General features: G+C 55.5%; 3 protein-coding genes across 12 annotated transcripts in view; 1 reads left to right on the forward strand and 2 right to left on the reverse strand.

The window, feature by feature from the left end:
- PLEKHH3 (pleckstrin homology, MyTH4 and FERM domain containing H3) lies at nucleotides 1-8,347 on the reverse strand. Of its 9 annotated transcripts, XM_053568891.1 has the most exons (14): nucleotides 8,158-8,295; nucleotides 6,470-6,629; nucleotides 6,106-6,161; nucleotides 5,694-5,773; nucleotides 5,401-5,592; nucleotides 5,157-5,314; nucleotides 4,925-5,045; nucleotides 3,601-3,907; nucleotides 2,868-3,075; nucleotides 2,510-2,646; nucleotides 2,108-2,240; nucleotides 1,455-1,913; nucleotides 953-1,144; nucleotides 1-385 (listed from the first exon to the last, which is right to left on the reverse strand). In XM_053568891.1, exons 2-14 carry the CDS (start codon nucleotides 6,581-6,583, stop codon nucleotides 209-211), a joined length of 2,334 nt encoding a protein of 777 aa, XP_053424866.1. In that variant the 5' UTR covers nucleotides 6,584-6,629; nucleotides 8,158-8,295; the 3' UTR covers nucleotides 1-208. The 9 variants fall into 9 exon arrangements, with proteins under 9 accessions (XP_053424866.1, XP_053424863.1, XP_053424862.1 ...); XM_053568888.1 differs by lacking the exon at nucleotides 6,470-6,629 and having other exon boundaries at nucleotides 2,519-2,646; nucleotides 8,158-8,347; XM_053568887.1 differs by lacking the exon at nucleotides 6,470-6,629 and having other exon boundaries at nucleotides 8,158-8,347.
- CNTNAP1 (contactin associated protein 1) overlaps nucleotides 8,335-24,696 on the forward strand; it is a 20,272-nt gene continuing 3,910 nt past the window's right edge. Inside the window, exons 1-19 of one of the 2 annotated variants that reach the window (XM_053568881.1) lie at nucleotides 8,335-8,420; nucleotides 13,476-13,631; nucleotides 14,887-14,988; nucleotides 15,101-15,294; nucleotides 15,714-15,861; nucleotides 15,937-16,140; nucleotides 16,669-16,853; nucleotides 17,391-17,534; nucleotides 18,405-18,666; nucleotides 19,142-19,291; nucleotides 19,577-19,748; nucleotides 20,162-20,268; nucleotides 20,413-20,532; nucleotides 20,997-21,200; nucleotides 21,371-21,527; nucleotides 21,619-21,746; nucleotides 22,052-22,237; nucleotides 22,739-22,960; nucleotides 23,183-23,422. In XM_053568881.1, the coding sequence (XP_053424856.1) occupies nucleotides 13,565-13,631; nucleotides 14,887-14,988; nucleotides 15,101-15,294; nucleotides 15,714-15,861; nucleotides 15,937-16,140; nucleotides 16,669-16,853; nucleotides 17,391-17,534; nucleotides 18,405-18,666; nucleotides 19,142-19,291; nucleotides 19,577-19,748; nucleotides 20,162-20,268; nucleotides 20,413-20,532; nucleotides 20,997-21,200; nucleotides 21,371-21,527; nucleotides 21,619-21,746; nucleotides 22,052-22,237; nucleotides 22,739-22,960; nucleotides 23,183-23,422 (2,992 nt within the window). In that variant the 5' untranslated portion in view covers nucleotides 8,335-8,420; nucleotides 13,476-13,564. Of the gene's footprint in view, nucleotides 8,421-13,475; nucleotides 13,632-14,886; nucleotides 14,989-15,100; nucleotides 15,295-15,713; nucleotides 15,862-15,936; nucleotides 16,141-16,668; nucleotides 16,854-17,390; nucleotides 17,535-18,404; nucleotides 18,667-19,141; nucleotides 19,292-19,576; nucleotides 19,749-20,161; nucleotides 20,269-20,412; nucleotides 20,533-20,996; nucleotides 21,201-21,370; nucleotides 21,528-21,618; nucleotides 21,747-22,051; nucleotides 22,238-22,738; nucleotides 22,961-23,182; nucleotides 23,423-24,696 lie in introns of those variants that run through there. The other variant, XM_053568882.1, reaches the window with a different exon arrangement.
- Nucleotides 10,711-12,709, reverse strand: CCR10 (C-C motif chemokine receptor 10). Its single transcript, XM_053568893.1, has 2 exons — nucleotides 12,660-12,709; nucleotides 10,711-11,940 (listed from the first exon to the last, which is right to left on the reverse strand). Exons 1-2 carry the CDS (start codon nucleotides 12,681-12,683, stop codon nucleotides 10,873-10,875), a joined length of 1,092 nt encoding a protein of 363 aa, XP_053424868.1. The 5' UTR covers nucleotides 12,684-12,709; the 3' UTR covers nucleotides 10,711-10,872.

The following is a 24,696-nucleotide window of genomic DNA, read 5'->3' on the forward strand; positions in this document are numbered from 1 at the left end:
GTGTAAATAAGGATTTTTTGTTTGTTTTGCTTCTCTTCTACAAATAAATTAAGAAACAAACTAGAAAATTGTCCACACCTACTACAGCCATTGAGTGTGGGGTGTGCCCTGTCCCTGCAGGGCCAAAAGGGTCCATGTTTCTCTCAAATCTCAGAGCGGTCCTGGCCCAGGCTAGAGGCAAGAGGGAAGTTGTGACCTCTTGGCAGGCTCAGTCCTGCAGCTGCCCCAAGCAGCCAGACTGTCCCTGAGTCTCATCCAGGCCCGGGTGCTGGCTGGGAGGGGAGATGTCTGGCAGGTCTTGGCATGGAGGAGAAGGGCTGCTGCAGGGCCTCTCAGGGGAGGGGTTGGCTAAGTAGGCATTCACCAGCTGCATGATCTCTTCCACCTAAGAGAGGGCAGAGGTCACTGTGAAACATGGGCCATTGGGATCTTGTTTTCTCATCCTCCATCCACGCTTTAGGGCTCCAATGTCCCTACCAGGATCCTGGTTCCTCCAACCTTTCCTTCCTCACCACCACTCTCTCCCTGACTCCCTATGTGCCAGTCATATTTGCTTCTTTCTAATCTTCTAACATGCCAAGTTCACTTTCATCTCAAGGCGTTTGCCTTGCAATTCCCCTTACCTGGAAGGCTGTTCCCCCAGATCTTCTATAGCTATTTTAAATTTCATTCTCTTTGAGACTCCTTCTCTGACTATCTAATGCTATGGTCCCTCTAGTTACTTCTTGTCACTTTCCTTTGTACCCTTTGATTCCTTCTTAATTGTCTGACTTCCCACCTCTAATGTAAGCTCCTTGAACTGTCTTCGATAACTGCTGGAATCCCAGTGCCTAGAGCTGTACTTGGCCCATGCACGGTGTTCAACAAATGTTGCATGTCATCCTTTCTCTCCCCTCCTCCTTCCACAGCCTCTTCCTACCCTCCTCCTTCCATAGCCTCTCTTTCCACTCACCTGGGGACTCCGCAGGAGGAGTTGACTCTCTCCTACCCTCAGTGCCAGGGTGTGAGGGTCCATTAGCTGGCAGGCGGCCACATGGCCATAGCTGACACTGTGGATGGGCTCTGTCTCACCAGGCCGGGAGAGGGACATGGCCTTGGCTCCCAGGCCCAGGCATAGTTTCTGAGGAGTACCCCCACCAGGCTCCTGAAGAAAGAGGCAGAGTGAGGGTGGAAGGTGGAGATCCTGCAGCATTATTTTTGGTAGGGGGAGATGGCGGTGAGCCAGGGAGCAGGGAGTTTCCTGACACACAACCCCCCACCAATGAGTCACAGCTCGGGTGGAGGTGGCTATGGCTTCAGGGATGTGAGGGCCCAAGACTGGTGACTCCTGGAGTTTGAAATGGTGGCTGTTCTAGATACAGGGAATGAAGTGACCCCCAGTGGGGGCCTGTGTCTCTGGGGCAAAGGTGTGGGGCTTGGGCCACCAGAGTCCCCTTCTCCCTTCTCCCCCTCACCGTGCTCAGCTCCAGAACGTCATACCGAGCAGCGCCGAACCCCGGACACTGCGCTGCCAGGGCCAGGTAGGCAGCCATGGCCTCAGCTCGGCCCATGCCCCGTAGCCGTTTCCAGCCGCCCAGCACAGCAGCCGCCGTGCCGGCGCCGCCTCCTCCCTCGCGGGCCGTGCTTCCCGCGGTGCGGCCGGTCCTGCCGCGCCGGCCCGACTCCGCCCGCCTCTTGGCCAGGCCCGGGCTCCAGAGTGCCCCGGCCAGCAGGGCAGCGGAGGGGTGCGGCCTGGGGGCCGGGCGGGGCGCGTCTTCTCGCGGCGGGGCCGGGGGCGGCAGCAGGCGGTCCAGGCTGGGCAGCGGCACTCGCGGGGAGAAGTCCCGGTGCAGGCTCTGCAGCCGCAGCGCCGCCAGGGCGCGCAGCGTGTCGTCGGGCGGAGGCGGTCGGCCCCGAAGCAGCAAAGCGTGAGCCTACAGGGAATGCACAGGGTTAGTGCGGGAGCCGTAGCTGTGCCTTAGCGAAAACACCTCGAGGTCTGGAACGTGAGGAGGTGTCTAGATTCGAGTAAAGCTTCGGTGGGGTCGCCTAACGATCAAATGAGATGGCCCAGAAAAGGAGAGGTTTAGGCTTGGGGTTTGAAGGCGTGAATGCCAGAGGTCCTCACCTGCTCGAAGAGGAAAGGCAATTCGTGACCGTCTGGAGACAGTCCCTCAGGGTGCAGAGGTCCGTGAAGACGCAGACACAGTCTCCACCCGGAGTCTGGAGAGTCCTCTAGCCCAGCTTCTTGCACAGCCAAACTGCAGAAGACAAAAGGGCGCGATGCTATGGAGAAGCTAGGTCGCCACAAGACAGCAGTTTGGGATGGGGCGGGGTTGAAGGAGGGCCTGGGCGAAGGCGCCGCGAAGTTGTCCCCAGAATGTAGAATGCAAACCGCCCGCGGGCAGGGGTCCATCTGTAGCTACAGAAAGTCACAAGTGGCAAGAGCTCGATAAACGTTTCTTAGTGACTGACCGACGGTGAGAAGTGGGTGGGTTAATAGAGAGTAGGGCTGGGGCTGGACATTTACTTCTCAAACCTGGTGAGCACGTCAGCCACGAGGGTACCCCCAGCCAGGGCTCTCTCTTGGACCCCTCGCTGCTCGTACAGTGCGAAAGTGTTGCGGCTCCGGGCCAAGCCCAGCCGTCCCACCAGTTCTCGAGCCACCTACAAGGGGGATGGGGGAAATCAGACCACCCAGGGGTATTGGCAGGATTCTAGGAGGGGCTGATCCACCTGGAAGGAGTCTCAGTCCTGTCACCACCACTCCCTGCCTTACCGAAATAATCTGAGACTCCGCAAACCTAGGACCCAGGAGCCGGGAAAGCCAGGCATAAGAAGCTGGAAGGGGGCTTTAGGGGTTCTGGGGGTCCTTTCTGTGGCCTCACCTCCCCCACTGTGGTGTGTGAGTCGATGGCCACAGGGCAAGCACCAGCCCCAGGACAGTGCACGGTGCACAACAGCTCCTGTCGTCGGCTGAGCGCGGAAATCTCTGCCAGCGAAGGCACCAGATCTCGGCCGCGCGTCCGGCCCAGCGCTTTGCGGATGAAGCGCGCATATTCCGCCAGTTCCGAGTCTGGAAGTGCTTGCTCGGTCCTGAGTTAGGAGGAACTCTAGGATCAGTGTTCCAAGGGCATTCCTTCTCTCCTTCCCTCCCTCTCACCTTCTATTATTGCCTATTTGGTGGAATTCCTCCTCTATCCCCCAACTCAAATCTCCCTATGGGGCTGAATTACTTTTTAAGCCCCCTGGAAGTTCTCTCTCAATTGTCCAGTCCTCTTCCCAAAACCTCCTGCTGGTTCTTCCCGCTGAAGTCTGAAATCCAGCCACTTTGCTGCGCTTTCCTAAACGCTGGCGCTGCCCTGCATCAGCCTGACCCAAAGCAGCCTTTTAATTATTCCTCTGCCCAAAGGGAGGCCTTATTGTAAGTTAGCTGCTTACAAGTGGGATAGGTTCTTGTATTTCCCACAAAAGCACTGTGTATAGTACCAGCAGCCCTGACCTTGGTTGAGTACTCTGGATCTGGGTTCTTCATCCACCAAACTTTTTGCAAAGGCCTGTCATTCTCTCGCAAACCTGTAGCTCCTTTGCCTTGGTTTTACTCCTGCCCCTCCCTCTCACCTCTCCAAATGCCCCAGGAGATGCCCCCGGACGGCTCCCCCAGGCCGGAAGGTGCAGCTCATGCAGGTGAGGAGCTGCCAATACCGCAGAGCAGCAGGGTCTTGAGTAGCTAGGAGCCCTGGAGGCCCTGCGGGGCCCGAGGTCTGCTTAGCCAGCTGCAGGAAGAGTTCGTCCTGGAGTGCAGGCAGGTCCCGGCAGGTTTGGAGCACACCCTGCATCAAGGGCCAGGGGCGCCGCACCCCCTCCAGCGCCTGCAGCGCCAGAAACAGCCTCACTGCCTCCTCTCGCAAGGGTGCATAGCCTGGACCTGCAGGAGTGTAGGGGTGGAGGGATGGTTTGGAGAAGGGACACAGAGCTGTGCCCTGGGAGGAAGGCGTGATCCAGGGGAAGATTAGAGGGAGTTTAAGGGGATAGGAGGTGACAAGGAGGGGAGGTATGGGAATGACAGGAAGAGCAAGGGAAAACAATGGTCCCATAGAGCCAAACTCTCAGCCCTTGCCCCCCAGGAACTTCCCCATCTGCATCCTGCTAAGCCTGGACTTTGAGTTAGTAAGGTAGAGGGATAGACTAAGGGATACAAGTTCAACTCTCTAGATTCTGTAGCTGGATACTAGGGGCCATCACCATGGGCCACAAAATAATCTGGATTAGAAGTGAGAAAATCAAGGTTCTCCCAGCCCCCCTTAATCCTCTCACTTTAGGACCTGGGCCATTTAGGGAGAAGTATGGCTGAATGAGGCCAACACATTCTCCCAAAGTCACCACTTGTAAAGATAATATGACATAGTCTCAAGAGTCTGCTCTTGAGTATACTCTTCTATGAAAAAATAGAAGAGGGAGTATAAAAACTCCTGAAGGGAGGCTCGGCGTGGCCGATTACGACGCCAGCCACATACACTGAGAATGGTGGGTTCGAACCGGGCAGGGCCAGCTAAGCAACTGCAACAAAAAAATAGCCAGGCGCTGTGGTGGGTGCCTGTAGTCCCAGCTACTTGGGAGGCTGAGGCAAGAGAATCGCTTAGGCCCAGGAGTTTGAGGTTGTTGTGAGCTGTGATGCCACAGTACTCTACTGAGGGTGACATAGCGAGACTCTGTCTCAAAAAAAAAGAACAAACAAGAGAAAAAAAAAAAACCTGAAGGAACATCAGTGGTCAAAATAAGACCCATAGAGAAGGTGATCAAGGTTCCACCCTCATCCCTTGAAAAGTGAGGAGCTGGTAAGTCCCTTGAGGACTCATAAGTCCCTGCCATTTAAGGATTTCAAATTCTTACCTTTGATCTACCCCCATCTCATCCAAGGGACTTGGGCCAAAGGCCCACTCACCTGGGGCACTGACTCCATAGGGCAGGGGCAGGAGCGGGGCGTACAAGGCTCCAGTGGTGTGCCTCAGAATCGGATTCCGCCGGTAAATGAGGGCCACAGCCTCTGGGTCCCCACAACTCTCCTAGGGATCAGGGAGAGGGTCACCATGATGAAGAAAGGGAACTCTCCATAAGTCCAGAAAGCTTTTGTGTCCACCACTCTCCTGGCTCTCCGCAGGAGTCCTCTCTCTCACCTGTATGTCCCTGAGCAGTAGCTGGGTGGGAGTCTCCAGTGGAGCCTTAGAGGCGATCACTTCCCTCAGTGCCACCCCCCAGCGTTCTGCCTCTGCCTGGCGCGGGGTGCAGAGGCGGACGCTATGCTTCCGGCCAGACACAGTCACTGACCACAGACCTGGGGGAAAGAGAGGCCGCAGAGGGCAATCAGGGCCGGCTGAGGTTCCTGCTCTTGGCCATAGGAGAATCTGTACGAGATCTCACCGGTCTCCTTGGGCCTGCGCTCTGGGCCGGTTACAGAGCATAGGCTGGTAAGCACCAGGCTCCCGAGACGCCGCGCTCCCTTCCCACTGCTGCTGAACTGGTCCAGGGAGTCCCTCGTGAGCACGAACCAGGCCCGGCGTGGGGGCAGCCAGGGTCGCGCACCCACTCCACGGGGCTCACGGTATAGCCAGCCTGTGGGGAGCATGGAAGGGGAAGCGGCATCAGCTGGAGGCGACATTATCCCCTGGAGGGTTGGGATTGGGGCCTCCAGGGTGCGTTGAGAGGGTCCCTACCTTTCACAACGACGTCCGGGTCGTCCTCAGGCAGCCCCTTCTCGGGGATGAGGCTCCAGGTTTCCTCCCAGCTCTGCAGCCTGGGCAGGAGGGGAGGGTTGGGCGAGGCTGTGGGGCCTCCACGCCACCTCCATGGGGCTCTTCAGTAGGGGTTCCCCAGGCTGCCAGAATCAGCTCCCAAACTGGGCACCCTTCCCCCCAGCTGTGGGAACCGCGGGGCCGTTCTGACCTCGCACTAGAAATAGCCCGGACCCCCCCTTTTCTCCCCGCGCCCCCGGCCGGACCGCCCCCCGGGACCCCGGCCAAACCACAGCGTCCGGTGCAGGGCCTCTCCCTTATTGCACAACCCCGCGAGGGAAGACAGCGAGGATGGGGGTCCTAGGAAATGGCTGGGGTCGCCAAAGTAACTCACCTGTCTGAGATGGGACCACTCCTCCCAGGCTGAGACAATGTTATGTCCAGGGGACCCTGGGGAGATAGGCAAACCCTCAGGATATGAGCCCTTCACCCCTAATGTCCCGTTGTGTCTGCCCCCAGGACAGCACTGCTCTGGGAATTGAGGAAGGAGTCAATGAGTGGGGTCTTGAATGAGACACCACAATCCCCCTGGGGATTCCCTCCAGTCTCTATAGAGCAAGTCTCTACAGAATAGCAGGAGCAAAGAAGTCAAGGATCATGATCTTTGCTATTCTTTGAAGATACAATCAGGGGTGGTGTAGGGTGGAAAGAGCACTGGGCAGGGAGTCAGGAGACCTGGGTTCTAATATCAGCCTCACCACTAACTCACTGTGGAAACTTAGGCAAGTCTCCTCCCTTCTCTGAGCCTTAGTTTCCCGGTCTTTGAAGCCAGAGAGGTGAATGAAGTCCCTTCTGACTCTGGCAGGCTCCATCGAAGTCACCCCTTCCTCTTCATTTTCCCTTCACCCACTCTGCCTCCTTGGCCAGGGGAGCCCAGGTGGTGGCCACAGAGGTGAATGAAGGGAAAAGGAATCCTTTCGGTATGGGACTTCTCCAAGAGCTTCTTAGGTTCTCCCACAGACACCTCTGAGACTCAAGGGTGAACAGACCCCCTGCCTCTTTGCTGGGGCTCAGAAAGGGCAGGCCAGACTGTGGAATGGCACACACTCAGGAAACAGGTGTAATTCAAGTTTTGCCCTTCCCCCACTACCCTTCTCCACCCCGCACCCACAACGGTCAACTGTAGACTGGGGTCTGAGAGAGGCCATAAACCTGACCAAGAGGCCAGCCAGGCAGGAGTCATGCCATCCTCATATTGCACCCAGACTGCTAGAGCTGGGAGAGGAAGGTGGGGGAGGAGGACTAGGGACACCTGTCCCCATGCTCTAAGGAGGGGGTGGAGGTGGAGCATGAGGGAGGCAATGGCCTGGTTGACAGAGCCCACCCTGCCTAAGTTGGCAGCTTGAGGATGTTGGGGTCCTGAGCCTTCCCTAGGTGAGCATTCACCTATTTTCTGGAGAGTCTGTGTCTGGGCTCTCAGCCCCACTACCACGGGGGCAGGTACAGACCACCCTTTTAGACTAACTCCCCTAATCGCAGTCCTCTGCTTCTCTCCCTCCCTCTTCCCCCTCTATATTTATCCACCCTCCGCCTCCGCCAGGTGCTGGCCAGAGCCCCAGTGGCGCGCAGCCCGCCCCACCCGGGCATGGAGCCACAGGGCCTGCTGGAGACCCCTGAGAGGGGGATGGGAGCCTGAACCTGGCCACAGCACACAAGAGTCTGGTGGCCAGTGTGCAGGGGCGTGAGGGGGAGGATCCTAGGGGAAGAGGTGTCCCACACCAACTGTGCCTCTGTTTCTCCATGGAAAGTTTAAATAAAACCAGACAACCATGTGTCCCTCACCATCCCCTCAGGGATTTCCCAGGAGCCTCACCAGGGAAGACCAAGAGTTCTGTCCTGAGTGGCAGGGTAACGACGAGGGGTCCTCAAAGAGCCATGGCCCCCAGCTCCCTCTCCGTGGGGTCCCCACCGCAGACCCCAATCCTAGGATGCCTTCACCCCCTCGACCAGGTCCTCGCAGCAGGAGCTCCCGCATCTGGCTCCAGCGCTCACGAATTGGGAGCGCAGGGGACCCAGGCGTTCGAGCTGCCCAGCCGGCCTCACCACATTCCTCGGCGCTGGCGGAGGCGGAAGGAGACGGGATGGGACGCGAGCCCGGCAGGGAAGGGAGAGGCAGGGCCAGGTCGGGCCACGCGTGACGCCTCCCCTGCCTTAGGGCCCCCAGCAGGTGGACAGCGCCCAGCGTGCGGCGCGAGGCCCGCAGGCACATCCAAAGTAGGGCTGCAGCTCCTTGAAGTCCCAGGGGCTTTGGCTCCCAGACAGAAACCTCCCCGACGTCCCCAGTTTGCCAAGCGCGCGGCATTTGGCTAGTCTGGAGAGGGATCCCGCGTGAGGGCTTGATAGTGAGAGGGACTTGAGACCAGGCTCTAAACCCCCAGGGACTTACCCTCCCGCCGCCCGCTGGACTCGGGCTTCGTAGCTCAAAGGTCTCCTCGTCCTCGTCCTCCTCCCCGTCCCCGCTAAGCTCTCCGTCCCCGTAGTCCCGATGCAGAAGAGTGAAGCCTCGACGGCAGCAGAGGAGCCACCACAATCCCCCGGGGAGAGGCATCCGGGCAAGGAGCCGGGAGATGGGGGCGCGGGCAGCCCCGGCCAAGCAGCAGGAGGTCGGAGAAACCGGTGCAGCTCCCACTCGAGGACAGGAAAGATGAGGTGGGAGAAGGAAGAGGGAGAGGGGCACAAGGAGGATGCAATGTCCGGCGCTGGGGTGCAAGGGGAAGTTAACCAGAGTCTGAGGGGGGCTCAGTGTCTGGGCCCCCCGAAGAGGGAGAGGGAAAATCGTTCAGGGCCGGGGTAAAGGAGAGAGTAATGTCCGGAGCTGGGAAGTAGTGTCCGTCGTAGTGTCCAGTCCTGTGGGGGGCAGTGTCCGGTGCAGTATCCGAGGTGGGCAATTGTCCAAGCTCCAGGGAGGGTCGTGTCCGGTACGGCGTCCGGTGGCCGGGGCCCGGGGCGCGCGCGCTGCGCTCCCTGCAGCCCCGGGACTGGCGCGCTGGGGGCGCGAGCACAGAGCTGGGACCCCGCCTCCCCAGCCTCCTCCCTCTCAGAGGCCCCCCCCTTCCTCCTTCTTTCTCTCCTCCCTTCTTTACAAGGCAGGGTCCAGGTTTCGTCACAGCTTCTTCTGCCCAATCCCTGTGCCTGGTTACAGGAGCCGCCACCAATCAAACAACTGAAATCGCTGTGGGTTGCATCATGTGCCCCTGGCTGGGTGACAACGGGGAGGGGCGGGGGGATAGGGAGGGAGAGGACCTTGAGATGTTAGCCACGCCCCAGTGTCTGAGGTCCGACCAGGGGTGCTAGTGACGTCATGGAAGCCCGCCTTCATGCTCTTGATTTAACTCTTGGCTCGCCGACCAACAAATTAAAAATCCTCTTGAAAAGGAGTTTTGGAGAAAGGAAGGTACAGGGCTTGGAAAGCCCATCTTCTGCCTTTGACCCTTATCTCATCACAGGGTCCCTCAGAAAGAGCCTTGGCTACGGAGAGGATGTCCAGACCTAAGTCGAGCTCTAGACCAGGTCCTCCACCTCTAGGTTGAAGGAGGCTAGTCCCTCGGTCTGAGTCACCTCTTTTTTGAATTGAAGAAGTTGAGGCAGGGACTCAGTGAAGACACAGACCTGAGCTGGAAATAAAATCGAATTTAGAATGCACAAGCTTACCGAACTTAGGTAAGGATGGTGTCTTGGGATTCTAGGGAATTCTGTGTCTCGGAATAGAGTGGAGGCTTCTCAGGGAGAATATCCAGAGGTTCTGTACAGGAAGGGGTTAACTAGGCGCTAGGCAGTCAAGGCGGGGCAGCGGGGACAGCAGACGCGCGCGCGCGCGTTGCTGACTCAGCAGCAATTCCCGCGGTCTCTAGTGAAGGTTTCCAGGTCCGCCTCCAGTGGTTGGCGTGCGGGACTCTTGGGGATCGGCGCTGTCTGCGGCCTTCCCTGGATCCTGGCCCCTAAAGGCTGTGGCTCTGGGTCTCAGTTGCCCACGGCTTTGGGAAGGTCTGCTAGCCTGGACTAGGCGGGGCGGGACGGGGCGGGGCTGTCAGGCAGCACCTCCCGTGAGACCTCGTGGCCCCGCCCCCGCCCTTCCAACTCCTAGACTCCCGGGCTGGAGCGGTGAGGACAATCTTTGCTGACCGGATATTAAACTGCGAGAATTGTCACATATGAACACTGCCCGTTGCAACTGTGTAACACAAACAACAGGAATCAATGTGACTGTCTCTAGAGGCCATCACAGCCGTGCCCTCTCTCCAGATGATAGTGGCCTGTGCAGAGATTTCCTAGGAAAGGAGACACCACAACCATATGCTCTCTTCTCCGTCTGTGTTTCCGATCAGCTCAGGGCATTTCCTCTGACCCAGTTCCCATATTCTTCACCCCCCCGCCACGCCCATGATAATTTGCAAATCGTAATTCCCTCTTCGGTCTTTTCCCAAGGTGAAACACTACAACTCAACTTTTTAAATTACATTTTTTCTTTCCTTCACAAGACCTTAGAAAGGATTGTAAAGTGGTAATCTAATGAAAACTCCCATCCAATCCGGGAACTCCTGTCCCTACCCCTTCCTGTACCCCCACACCACGCAAAGACACAGAGAATCCCCAACAGTTTGTACGTTCCAGAAGCCAGGATCTCAGTACTCGCTAAGGCAGCCATTACTGGATAGCGCTCTGGTTGTTAGAAAGCTCTTCCTTACACTATTTCTGGAGGATCCTCCGCCCCTCCTCGCCTGGCGGACTTCTTGGCAGAGACTGGGTGAAGGTAGAGGGACTGTCAGTGGCTAGAGCTTTAGCGGACTTAGTGCCCCCACCCCCTCTACTCCCACCCCCACTGCCCAGCCCCTCAGCGCATTCCAATCAGAACTAGCGGGCCAAGTGGGAGGTGGGTTAACCCACTAGCTCTGCCCTGCAACAAATCATTTCCAAGTCGGTGACCCAAAAATAGTAACAGTTGGGTTGCATCTTACATTCATGTTATCAATTTAATGTGGCAAGGCACAGAAGCAATCCCTTTAGGTTCCTACTTTTCTTAGTTTTCCCCCACCTACTCTCCTTCTCCACTACCCTCCTGAAATCATTTCCTCACCACGCCCCCTTCTCTAGATTGGCAGCCCTAGTTGTCCCAGGAAAGACTGTGGGTCTCAGTGGGAGCTGAGCAGGAAGAAAGGCGGGGCCGGCGGGAGCAGCCGCCACGGGGATGAGGCCCTGAGCTGCAGCCCCCGTCCCGTAGCAGCCTCCTCAGGTCTTGACGGAAGCGCAGGCCCAGAAAGGCGTAGAGCACGGGATTGAGGCCGCAGCGGACAAGGGCCAAGCCGCTGGTCACCAGCAGTGCCAGATCCTTGCGCTTGCTGGCAGGGCAGCTGCGCTCGCGGGCAGCCAGTAGATCTGCGGTATCCAGCAGTAGGGCGAGGCTGTAGGGCAGTTGCAGTACCACGAAGGCTGCCACCAGGGCCACCACGACACGCAGCGCACGCCGGCGCTCGGGCCCCCTGGCGGCCAACAGCGTGCGGCCCAAGAGCGCGTAGCAGGCTGCCATGACGCCCAACGGCAGCGCGAAGCCCAGGACAACTTGCGCCACGGCGCTCGTCCCCTTCACCGTCTGCGTGAGGCCCTCGGGGAAGACGAGGCGACAGCGTCTCTGGCCATCCCTTTGCCCGTCCCGGCTGAAGAGGAGCGCAGGCAGCGCCAGGAGCAGCGACAACAGCCACACGATCACCGAGACCAAGTGTGCACGCCCGGGCTTGGAGGGCCTTGGGCCTGCTGGGAGCGCTCGGACGATAGCTACATAGCGGTCGGCGCTGATACAGGCCAGAAAGAGGAAGCCGGCGTGGAAGGAGGCCGAGTAGAGGCTGGAGATGGCCCGGCAGGTGGCACTTCCCAGACTCCAGCCTTGAAGAGCCCCTGCTGCTGCAAAGGGCAGTGTCAGTGCTAGAAGGAGGTCGGCCAGGGCCAGCTGGAGCAAGTGGGCAGACGTGGGCGAACGTGCAGCACGTCGTCGAGCTGCCAGGTGGGTGGCCAGGACTAGGCCATTGCCGGCCAGGCCCAGTGCAGCCACGATCAGGGAGACACTAGGTTGGAACGCCCGACTGAAGGCCTGGACATCAGCCTTGTAGCAGAGCTCAGGCAGTGGCTCAGCTGAGTATGCCTCCTCATCATCCCCAGAGTAGGAGCCCCAGGAAACCTGGGAAGATCAAAAAAAGAGGGATCTTATGAGACATCTTTCCACACGCCTCCCCTTCCCACACATGCCTTCCGGGCTGGGAGCTCCTGTGTGAGCAGGTATAACCATAGCAGGGGAGAAGACAAACTCTTCTACAGACTCAGCAGGACTTGGCTTCCCTTGCATGCCTCCTGCCTCTGCTTCTAGCTTCCTGGGTCACCTTGAGCACCTTCAAATTGGACGTCCTGACCAGTCCACCTGGCAAGGTTTTCTTGAGGATTGTTTGAAACATGGAAGATAATGGATGAGGCACAGGTGTTCTCCAAAGGCCAAGAGTTTGTATTATTAATAAATCTTAGAGCTTCCCTTCCCTTTGCAGCGCCCTCTCCTGGACGGAAGCCCGTAGGTGGGTAGGCTTTGCCTCAGACCTGGGTCCTGGGTTCCAAGAATGGTGTGGGCTTGTCTCCTTTATTTTCCCTCCCCACCATACCTCTACCTCCAGGAAAGGTGGACTGAACCACTCATGCCAAGGGGGTCTCAAGGGTTGGAGCTCAGGTTTTCTGAGCTGAGTCGGACCTTGGACCTCTAGGTTCAACTAACCCTTCCCCTCAGCCAGAGATAGTTCCAGGAATACTGCACAGGTCATAGGATGGTAGAGGCTTGTTACCATCCCATTCTTTCCCCTTCCCCTTCCTCCCCGTCTCTGTAACCCTCCTCTTCCTCCCTGCCCCCACTCCCACCTGCTCTGTGGGCTCCGTCCCCATCTCTGGCAACACAGGTTTCTGAGGTATAGCAGCAGGGGGTAGAAGTTAAACAGCTAGTGGGACAGGAAGGAAGGGGCGGAGAGAGGGGCCAAAAGAAGTGGAGATTAGGGTCTGTGGGGCACACTTTCCTAGTCCACCTCCCCCCAAAAAATATCTCTTTACCCTACCAGTGGAAAAAGAATCGATTTTAGAATATTTTTATTTGCTGTGTGATCTTGGTTTTTTTTTTTTTCCTCTCTGACCATCAGGTTTTTCACCTACAAAGTGAATTATGGTAAAAATGCTGAATTCACAGTATTAAGAGAGTGTCCAGCACCACACCCAGAACATGGAACATAATTTGCCTTCAGAAAAATGTTAGATTCTTTTACTTACATCCCCTCTCGAAGTTCCCTCCTCCCCTCCATTTTCTTGGATTTTTCAGGACCTTTCTCCCCTTACTTCCCTTTTCTCACCCCTGTGGCCCGAGACCCTGCCCGCCTGGGGTTACTTGAGTATTTCTTGGTGGCTAGAGGCTCTCTGCCCCCGCCCTTTCGCAGCAGGGCTGAAGCGCGCGCTTGCGCGGGGTCCCGGAAAATCGCGCGTGCAAGGAGAGAGAGGCTGGAGAAGGGGGGAGGTGAGAGGAGAAAGGGTGGAAAGGAAAGGAGAGGAGAGAGAGAGCAGAGCAGAGCACCAGGAACGACAGAAAAGAGGAGAGAGAGAAAAGAGAGAGAGAGAGAAGGGAAGGGTTGGGGGAGAAAGGAGGGGAGGAGTGGGTAAGGAGGGGACATAGAGGTCTGCTGAAAACCCCAGGAGGAGGACTGGGAGCCCGAACCAGAACTGGAGCCCTAACCGGAGGAGCCCGGCACAGGGAGGCGGCCGCCGGGAACTGTCCGCCCTGCATGATGCCTCTCCGGCTCTTTTGCATCCTGCTCGCCGCCGTCTCAGGAGCCCGGGGCTGGGGCTACTGTGAGTGCTGGGATCTGGGGCAAGTGGGGTCGGACCCAGGCGTCCAGAGCCTGCTGGGTGGGAGCTCTCCGCATTGCGGCTTGGGTGGTCGCGGGTCCTTCTCGGCTGGCGCGCGCAGGCTCGCTCCCATCTTTTCCTGCCTCTCCCCCGCGCTCCGCAATGCAGCTTAGAGGCTGCCGCGCGTGCCCGGAGCTGGGGGCTGGGCTCAGAGAGAGGCAAGGATGGAATCAGGCAGGTACGATTTGGGACTAGAATCCAAGCAGGAGCTGGCACCTGGGTTTGAGGCTAGGGTTGGGAATAAATGTAGTATGGTGGCCAAGACTAGGGTTAAGGTTTTGCAGGGCCTAGGGCGGAACTTTGGAGCTGGCCAAGGGCTAGGGTTTGTAGCTAGGATCCAAGCAGGATCCAAGCAGAAATTGTTGACCCTGACTGATTTTAAAGCTGGCATGGAACTGCTGATAGTGCTAAGACTGGCTGGGTTTGGGAGCAAGAAGGCTTATATTTGGGGGTAGTGCAACTTTACGTGGCTGATGATTGAGAATGATGGTAAGGTTGGAGCTGGATTAATGTCTTGGGCTGACTCAAGTCCTGGTGCTGAGATTTGGAATTGTGTTTGGGGGAGTACTAAACCAGGACAGAGACTGGGACTGGGATAGGGAGGGTGTGGCCTTGGTCCTGAGGTGTAGCCTATGGGTTACCCTAGAAGGAGAAGGCAGCTATTACTGCAGCTTGGAGATATATATATATATATATATATATGTGTGTATATATATATATATATACACATATATATATATCTTAAGTATATATATATTTTTTAATTTTAATTTTTTTTTTTTGAGACAGAGTCTCACTGGGTAGAGTGCCACCGCACCATAGCTCACAGCAACCTCAAACTCTTGGGCTCAAGCAATCATCTTGCTTCAGCCTCCCAAGGAGCTTGGAATTACAGGCACCTGCCACAATGGTCAGCTAGTTTTTCTATTTTTAGTAGAGGTGGGGGTCTCGCTCTTGCTCAGGCTGGTCTTGAACTCCTGAGCTCCAGCATTCCAGCAGCCTCAGCCTTTCGGTGCTAGGATTACAGGCGTGAGCCACCTGAAGCCAGGATTGAATAGATGGCTTTCAGGAAGAGCTGGGTGTGCCCCTGGAGGTTAGAGCTAGGAGAGCTTCCACTAACGGTTGCTCAGTGGGTTGGGTTTTGGAAGGGCCTGGGAGGGGCTGGCGGTAACTTAACATGTCCTTTTTTCTCCTCCAGACGGCTGCGACGAGGAGCTGGTGGGGCCCCTGTATGCACGCTCCCTGGGGGCTTCCTCCTATTATGGGCTCTTCACAGCGCCCCGCTTTGCCAGGCTGCACGGTGAGCGCCCACTGCACACCGGCAGCAGCACCACTGTGGGGTGAGGTATTCCCGCGGGCGGAGCCTGGGGGGGGGTGTTGCCAGTGGTAAAAAGCCCCTGTTCCTTCTATAGGCATAAGTGGATGGTCACCTCGGATTGGGGATCCAAATCCCTGGCTCCAGATAGACTTAATGAAGAAGCACCGAATCCGGGCCGTGGCCACACAGGGCTCCTTCAATTCTTGGGACTGGGTCACACGTTACATGCTGCTCTACGGTGACCGAGTGGACAACTGGACGCCGTTTTACCAGAGAGGGCACAATGCGGTACTCTGGGTGCCCAGGCGCGCGTATTTGGGGAGCCTCTTGTGCTGGGGAAGGGGCGTGGGGGGTAAGGGCATAGGTAAGAAGCAGTGATTCCATTCCAGAAACTCAGTCCACAGGGACTGTCAGCTGATGTCCAAAGACACTCTCAGATCGCAGGGTTTATTTAGCACATTTTTTAGTAAAATCTGGGAGAACTTCCTAAGAAGGTGACATTTGATCTGAGGTTTGAGGAAATAACAGGAAGTTGGGAAAGGCCACTCTAGGCTAGGAAAACTGTGCGCAAAACGACAGAGGCAGGGGAGATCTGGAGTGTTTGTTTTCTCAAAGTCGAGATTGGGTGTGAAAGCCGTAGGCTGGAAGGCTGTGGAGAAACAAAGCAGAGGGTGGGGATGTGGTTACTACTCTCTCTGTCCCCGCAGACCTTCTTCGGTAATGTGAATGAATCAGGGGTGGTGCGCCACGATTTTCATTACCACTTCACCGCGCGCTACATCCGCATCGTGCCACTGGCCTGGAACCCGCGCGGCAAGATTGGCCTGCGGCTCGGACTCTACGGTTGCCCTTACAGTAAGGGTGTGGGTCACGGCGGGGGCAGGAAAACAGTTTCCCTGGCCCCCAGCTCACCTAAGGTCCTTTGCACAGAGTCTGACATACTTTATTTCGACGGCGACGATGCCATCTCATACCGTTTCCCGCGAGGGGTCAGCAGAAGCCTGTGGGACGTGTTCGCCTTCAGCTTCAAGACTGAGGAGAAGGATGGGCTCCTGTTGCACGCGGAGGGAGCCCAAGGAGACTACGTGACGCTCGAGCTGCAGGGGGCGCACCTACTGCTGCACATGAGCTTGGGTGAGAGCGACAAGGGGCCAATACCTGAAGCTCCCCAACACTGACTTCCAGGCACCTCCTCCGCGCGCAGCCGTGCCCGGGCTCCATCTTCCCCTTCTTTGCTGTATGGACCAGAACATTCTTTCCTTGTAGCTACTAAAATGTAGCACTTGATGCTAGCAAAGCACTAGACTCTGAGTCAGAACTAAATTCCATTCTCACCTCTACCATTTACTAGTGGTGTGACCTTGGACAAGACATTTCCCTGAGCCTCAATACCCTCACCCTTAACACACAATTATTTTGTTTCTAGTTAGCTTTTCGTAACACCCCCGTGATGACGTAGAAGCAGCTGTGTGCTCCAAGTTTTATAGATAGGAAAACAGACGCTGGGAGAGGTTAAATGCTTATGTTAAGTCACACACTTGCCAGGTGGCTGTCCGTCTTGCAGCCCCTTTTCTGCCTTGGGCACTGCTGTGCCCCCTGGGAACAAGGGCTAGCTGGAGTTGTCCTGGCTTCAGGTCTCACTTTGTCCCGCTCCATTCTCAGGCAGCAGCCCTATCCAGCCAAGACCAGGTCACACAACTATGAGCGCCGGCGGTGTCCTCAATGACCAGCACTGGCACTATGTACGCGTAGATCGATATGGCCGTGATGCAAATCTCACCCTGGACGGCTATGTCCAGCCCTTTGTGCTCAATGGCGACTTTGAGAGGCTGAATCTAGACACAGAAGTAAGAGAGGGGGGAAGTGCCATTTGATTGGTGGGGTGCTGGATGAGTGGGGGTGGGAGGGACAGTAGTTCTCTCTCTCCCAGAGATGGGACTTCTCCAATCTGGTTCCCAAATAACCTAGCAGCTCTTGGCACACTTACTGCTCACGGAAAAGGCCTGGGTTTTGTGGATTCCACTGTTGGCATGCATACTTCTGGGTGCCATCCCAGAACTACTAAGATGGGGTCTAGAAGGCCAGAGTTTGGGCATCAGGCTAGGTAGGAGAATTGTCCCCTTGGATCCTCCCACATCTTTGTGGAGTTGGTGAAGACCCTGGCCTGGATCTACAGATAAAGAATCCCAGACAGGTTGACTGACTCGCCCGAGGGCGTTGGACCAACTGTGGTAAAGTCAGAGCTGGAAAAGGAGCCTGAGTGAGCTATAGTACCAACACTGGGAGATGTGGGTTTTGAGTCTTTAATAAAGCCTGGGCTGGTGGTTGGGAAAGAATAAGGTGCTCCTGTGCCCAGGGAACCTCAATCCCCACTCCTCCTGCAGATGTTTGTCGGGGGTCTGGTGGGCGCTGCACGGAAAAATCTCGCCTATAGGCATAATTTCCGTGGCTGCATGGAAAATGTAATCTTCAACCGTGTCAACATCGCAGACCTGGCTGTGCGGCGCCATTCCCGGATCACCTTTGAGGTCAGTGGGCAGGGGGATCTGGGAGGGCAAAATACCAAAGCTTTTTGACCAGCGAAGATACGGTAGAGCAGGAAGAGATCTTGAGACTCAGTTAAAAACTGGGGACAAAAGGCTGGGCGCAGTGGCTCATGCCTATAATCCTAGCATTCTGGGAGGGTGAGGCACATGGATTGCCTGAGCTTAGAAGTTCGAGACCAGCCTGAGCAAAAGCAAGACCCCCATCTGTAAAAAAATAACCAGGTGTTGTGGTGGGTGCCTGTAGTCCCAGCTACTCAGGAGGCTGAGGCAAGAGTCTCACTATGCCGCCCTTGGCAGAGTGCCGTGGCATCACAGCTCCCAGAACCTCCAACTCTTGAGCTTAAGTGATTCTCTTGCCTCAGCCTCCCAAGTAGGCTCCTGCCACAACGTCCAGCTATTTTTTGTTGCAGCTGTCATTGTTTAGCTGGCCTGGGCCAGGTTTGAACCCACCAGCCTTGGTGTTATGTGGCTGGTACCATAACCACTGTGCTATGGGCACCAAGCCCCTTTTGATATGCTCCACTAACACTTTGACTTTGGAACTCATATGATTATGTGGCTAATGGGAGGTAGATCTGTGGCCCTGAATTGCCTTCCATCACTGGAAGGAAGAGAAGCAACCAGGTGCCATGCAGACAGTGTAAACTAGCAATGTCAAGAGTTGGGCCTCGGTCCACAGGTTGACAAGGTAGGAGGGGAAGGGTCATGGCTGGAGGTCTCACCCTGCTAACACCAAAGGAGTGAGGGACAAGTGTCTTAGACCAGTGTGAAAATTAAATTCCCAGCAGAGGCAGAGGCAGAGGCAGGTGTACTGGCTTGTGGGTGCTGATGCATCCTCACTTTCATCCCTAGGGGAAAGTGGCCTTCCGTTGCCTGGACCCAGTTCCACACCCTATCAACTTTGGAGGCCCTCATAACTTTGTGCAAGTGCCTGGTTTCCCACGCCGTGGCCGCCTGGCAGTCTCCTTTCGCTTCCGCACATGGGACCTTACTGGGCTGCTACTTTTCTCCCGCCTGGGGGATGGGCTGGGCCATGTGGAACTGATGCTCAGTGAAGGGCAGGTCAACGTGTCCATTGCACAGAGTGGTCGAAAGAAGCTTCAGTTTGCTGCTGGTGAGGGAGTGGCAGGGGAGGCCTAAGCAGGCTAGAGGAAGGTAGAGGAACCCAGGGAGGCATAAGCCTGAACCCAGGCCTTTGCCTGCTGGAGAGGGTAGAGGGAGTGAAGGGAGGGGCTGGGAATTCCCAGAGTAGGGAAAAGGTGAATGTGGTTGGAGGCAGCTCAGAAGGATGATCTGAGGGGCTGAGGGCTCTGGGAGAAGCAGCAGCCTGAGACTCCTGGTATTCTCTAGTTCTGAGGGTCCCTGGAGATTCTGTTACTCATTTATGACTTTGCAACTCAGTCAGCTGCTGGGTCATGGATAATGAAGAGAGACATTCAGAGATGTCATCACTTCTGAAAGCAGTGTATACAGGGGCACATGGGCTGCTGCAGGAAGACAGAATGGAACTGCTGCTTTCTCACTCAAGACATTTTCCTATCCTAGTTGCTGCTTCCCTCCACCCATATCCATCATCTTTTCTTGTTTAGGGTACCGACTGAATGATGGATTTTGGCATGAGGTGAACTTTGTGGCACAGGAAAACAATGTAGTGATCAGCATTGATGATGTGGAGGGGGCAGAGGTTAGGGTCTCATACCCACTGCTGATCCGGACAGGGACCTCATACTTCTTTGGTGGTAAGTTGGTGGGGGCCAACCTGGTCAGACCCTTTTCTCTGGATGGGAAGGGCCCATTGAAGTCCACCCACATGGGGCCACATGAAGAGTTTTGTAGGGATCAAGCCCTGCCCCCCCCCACCCCCTTATCCTCTGAGGTCTTGGGGAGTGAAAGGTCATTGCCACAGTTTACACTTTGGTTCTGGCCTCCTTTCTTCCTTTATGTCTGGTTCCCTCTTGTCTTCTCCCTGGGGAGGGCCTTTGGGGTCTCCCCTCGGGAGGGCCTCACAGGGGTGGTTGCTTCAGGTTGTCCCAAGCCAGCCAGTCGATGGGACTGCCACTCCAACCAGACGGCATTCCATGGCTGCATGGAGCTGCTCAAGGTGGATGGTCAACTGGTCAACCTGACTCTGGTGGAGGGCCGGCGGCTTGGATACTATGCTGAGGTCCTCTTTGATACATGTGGCATCACTGATAGGTATCCAGAAGCCCCTCTCCCTAACAAGAGACGACCTCTCCAAAGCCCAGTTCCGTGGGAATCTCCCAGTGGGATTATTGTTTCCCAATAACCTCTCTCCTCCTTGTCTCTGCTCCTTAGGCCTCTGCTTCAGGATGATTCTTCCTTGACCTCTCACCTATTTTTAATTTTAAAGTGACATCCCAGAATGGAAATGAAGCACTTGTTTTTGTGCGGGGGAATAAGGCATATTTTGTTCTTTGGGGGAAGGAGAATAGTAGTACTTGAGCCCTGAGGACCACCTTGCGCCCCTGCATCTGGGCAGTGGCTAGTTAGGCGGCACTTGTCTCTCCAGGACAGAAGCTTGCAGGGGTCAGTCCCCACTCTCATGTGCTCAGTAAGGCTCTTTCCCTTGGTGCTGACCCCTTCCCCAGGTGCAGCCCTAACATGTGTGAGCATGATGGACGCTGCTACCAGTCTTGGGATGACTTTATCTGCTACTGTGAACTGACAGGCTATAAGGGCGAGACCTGCCACCAACGTAAGCCAGATGGGGAATAGGATAGAGGCAGGGATCGGGAGGTCAGGTGGTTTCCAGGGATCATGAGTTCACTAGAGATGATGGGGCTAGTCCTTCTAGCTCTCTATCTCCATAACTGCCATTTCCCACCCTACCACCTACCAGCTTTATATAAGGAATCCTGTGAGGCTTACCGGCTCAGTGGGAAAACTTCTGGAAACTTCACCATTGATCCTGATGGCAGTGGTCCCCTGAAGCCATTTGTAGTGTACTGCGATATCCGAGGTAAGTGGTTCTGATGTGTGGTAAGGGGTCAGCTGACAAAGCAATGCAGGGCAGAAAATTAAATTGGTAATGGTGGCTTGCCACCTGTGGCTCAAGCAGCTAAGGTGCCAGCCACATGCACCACCAGCCCAGGCCTGCCAAACAACAGTGATGGCTGCAACCAAAAAATAGCCCGGTGTTGTGGCGGGCACCGATAGACCCAGCTACTTGGGAGGCAGAGGCAAGAGAATCGCTTGAGCCCAGGAGTTGGAGGTTGCTGTGAGCCGTGATGCCACAGCACTCTACCCAGGGCTACAGCTTGAGGCTCTGTCTCAAAAAAAAAAAAAAAATTGGTGGTGGTAAATAGGGACAGAGAAGAAAGGAGGAATTTGTAAGCTGAGTTGCAGCAGTAATGATGGAAGTGGCCAGGAAGGTAGGTGGAGAATGCCTATCTCTAGCCAAGCTCTGTCCCTCCCCTTCCTCAGAGAACCGAGCATGGACAGTTGTGCGGCATGACAGACTGTGGACAACTCGAGTGACAGGTTCCAGTATGGAGCGGCCATTCCTGGGGGCTGTCCAGTACTGGAATGCGTCCTGGGAGGAGGTCAGTGCCCTGGCCAATGCCTCCCAGCATTGTGAACAGTGGATCGAGTTCTCTTGCTATAATTCTCGGCTGCTCAACACTGCAGGTGAGAGCTGGGGTCAGGGAGGTGGAGGAGACACCAATGGGGGCCTGAGAGGACAGAGAGTTCCCTGGGCTAGGGAATTCAAGCTAGGCTCTGGGCCACTTGGAAGGGCAAGAGGAGCCCAGAAGCTCATGGAGGGACAGGGCTGGAAGCTGCCTGCACCTTTTCCCCAGGAGGCTACCCCTACAGCTTTTGGATTGGCCGAAATGAGGAGCAGCACTTCTACTGGGGAGGCTCCCAGCCTGGGATCCAGCGCTGTGCCTGTGGTCTGGACCGGAGCTGTGTGGACCCTGCCCTGTACTGCAACTGTGATGCTGACCAGCCCCAGTGGTGAGGAAGCAGGGGCAAAGGGACAGGAATTTCAGGACTCTAGGGGGAGCTGAGTGGCAAGGGACTGAGCCATTGGATCCTGCCCCCACAGGAGAACTGATAAGGGAATGCTGACCTTTGTGGACCATCTGCCTGTCACTCAGATTGTGGTAGGGGATACAAACCGCTCCACTTCTGAGGCCCAGTTCTTCCTGAGGCCTCTGCGCTGCTATGGAGACCGTGAGTGGCAGACCCCTTTTATGTGCCTTCCCTGGGTTGGCTCTCCAGTGTCTAGAATCTAGGCCACCTGACCCACTGGGGGTCTCTAGGGAACACTGTCCAGTGCCCTGGCTCCTGCTGTTATGTGACCCTCATCTTCGTTGTTCTTCTGCATCTTACTACTCCTTCCTTCCACTCCTTGGTCTCCTTGGCCACCCTACCTCTCCTCCTTAGCCCTACCTTCCCCACCCCCACCTCCACCATGTTCCCTTCCTCCTCCACCCTCCAGACTCGCTGACAAGGACTTCCTCCATCTGGTTTTGTAGGAAATTCCTGGAACACCATCTCCTTCCACACTGGGGCTGCACTACGCTTTCCCCCAATCCGTGCCAACCACAGCCTTGATGTCTCCTTCTACTTCAAGACCTCAGCACCCTCCGGAGTATTCCTAGAGAATATGAGGGGCCCTTACTGCCAGTGGCGCCGGCCCTATGTGCGGGTGGAACTCAACAGTGAGCAGACAGACTGGGAGGGCCACAGGGTGGATGAAAGAGGTCTCTGGGAGAGACACCAGTATGTAGAGGCTGGAGCAAAAGACCAGGGCAGGTGCCCTATGAGAGGCAGCATGGAAAGGGCTTGAGATGACCCTGGGTTCTGGCCCTTAGCTGGCCTAAATGGCTGGCCAAGTAACCTTGGACTGTCACTTCACCTCTCTGGGCCTTAGGCCCATAATTTTGTGAATAGGGAAGCTGGACTCCCTCTTCTCTTCCACTGCTGACTAGCTATCTTCTAGCTTGAGAGATGAGGCTGGGAAACTGGCTCTGTGGATCTGCAATATGGGCAGAACCAAAGGTATGAGGCTCTAAGCAGCTTTTAAGTTTTGTCCCAGGCTATGGACATATTCAAGGACCTCTAAAGAGGTGAAGAAGAGAGGTTGTATTGGGCAAGAAGTCTATGAGGGATTTTGGAAGTCTGAGTCCTTTTCTCCCCCTGCCCTCCATCACACTGTCTAGCATCCCGGGATGTGGTCTTCGCCTTTGATGTGGGGAATGGGGATGAGAACCTGACAGTGCACTCAGATGACTTTGAGTTCAATGATGATGAGTGGCATCTGGTCCGGGCTGAAATCAACGTGAAACAGGCTCGGCTGCGAGTGGATCACCGGCCCTGGGTGCTGAGGCCCATGCCCCTGCAGACCTACATCTGGCTGGAGTATGACCAGCCCCTCTATGTTGGTGAGTAGTAATCCAGAGGCAGGTCTAATGGCTCTTTTACCTGCCCATCCTCCCAAAACCACTCTCCTTGTTTCTAGGAACCCCATGTCTTAGATCCCAATCCCCTCTGCTTCAGAATACCATCCCCCCCCCTTTCCCTTTATCCCTGGTATCCTGATCCATTCTTCCAGCCCCTTTGGCTCCCTTCCCAACCGCCATACTGACTGATTCTACTTTTCCCAGGATCTGCAGAGCTTAAGAGACGCCCCTTCGTGGGTTGCTTGAGGGCCATGCGTCTGAATGGAGTGACTCTGAACCTGGAGGGCCGTGCCAATGCTTCTGAGGGTACCTCACCCAACTGCACAGGCCACTGCGCCCACCCTAGGTTCCCCTGTTTCCATGGAGGCCGCTGCGTGGAGCACTATAGCTACTACACATGTGACTGTGACCTCACAGCTTTTGATGGGCCATACTGCAACCATGGTCAGTGTGATTGGTTATGGGGGGACAAGGAGCCATACTGTGTAATGGGATATAGGGAGAACAGGGAAGGAAAGTGGTATAAAGCAAGCATTAGGGGAAACTAGAGTCGTCCCCATGTTCCTGAGTTCTGACCTTAGGGGGTCAGGCAGCTGTAGATACTGAGTGACACCAAAGTGGGACAGGGAGGGACAGTATAACTAGCTGGTGCAAAAAAAAAAAAAGCTCAAAAGCATAAAACAAATATGTGTAACTTTCCCATCTTCCCACTATCCCAAGGTGACACAAACATATTGCCTTTAGGTTGCAGGATGCCCTTCTATGCCATTTCCTGCTTGATGATTGCTGCGTTCCTAAAATGTGTCTCTGACCTGGCGCTTGGTTAGGCAAGGCTTGACATGTACTATAGCAAGAGTCTGCACAGATACTCAGACTGAATCCTCCCCAAATCTGACCCAGGGAGAGGCAAGGGCAGGCAGGTTACTAGGGGGAGGAATCTGGGGGACTAGAGAAATACGTGGACATGGGGATGAACAGAAGACTTCCGGTCTTAAATTGGAAGTATGAATAGTGGCACACAGGTAGACAGTGCCCCAAAATGTATACATATTTTAAGAAAGGAAAATGTATTAGAATGGTAATACTCATTACATACTGATAATGTTTGTTATCTTGTATATTGTATCTTGTATCTCCTGTAATTGCAAAAATCAAATGTGATTTGACTGTTACCTTTTTTTTTTTTGAGACAATGTCTCAAGCTGTCGTCTTGGGTGGAGTGCTGTGGCATCACAGCTCACAGCAACCTCAAACACTTGGGCTTAAGCAATTCTCTTGCCTCCGCCTCCCAAGTAGCTGGGACTACAGGCACCTGCCACAATGCCTGGCTATTTTTTCTTTTTGGTTGCAGTTGTCATTGTTTAGCAGGCCCGGCTGGGTTCGAACCCGCCACCCTTGGTGTATATGGCCGGCGCCCTGCTGACTGAGCTATAGGCACCACCAACTGTTACCATTTTAATACAATTTTTTGCACTCTTAAAATACGTATACAAATTTGGGGGGGCACCCCTATATACTGGGTGGGGTCAGGATACCTCAATTCCAATCTTGGCTCTGCACATACTATATGTCCTTAGACAAGTCACTATCCATCTGTGAGCCTCAGTTTCCCATTAAAATTGCTGGGGTTGGATTAGAGCAGTGGTTCTCAACCTTCCTAATGCTGCGACCCTTTAATACAGTTCCTCATGTTGTGGTGTCTCCCACCCATATGGGGG

This window comes from Nycticebus coucang, chromosome 18, assembly GCF_027406575.1.
Source record: "Nycticebus coucang isolate mNycCou1 chromosome 18, mNycCou1.pri, whole genome shotgun sequence".
Classification (NCBI taxonomy): Eukaryota; Metazoa; Chordata; class Mammalia; order Primates; family Lorisidae; genus Nycticebus; species Nycticebus coucang.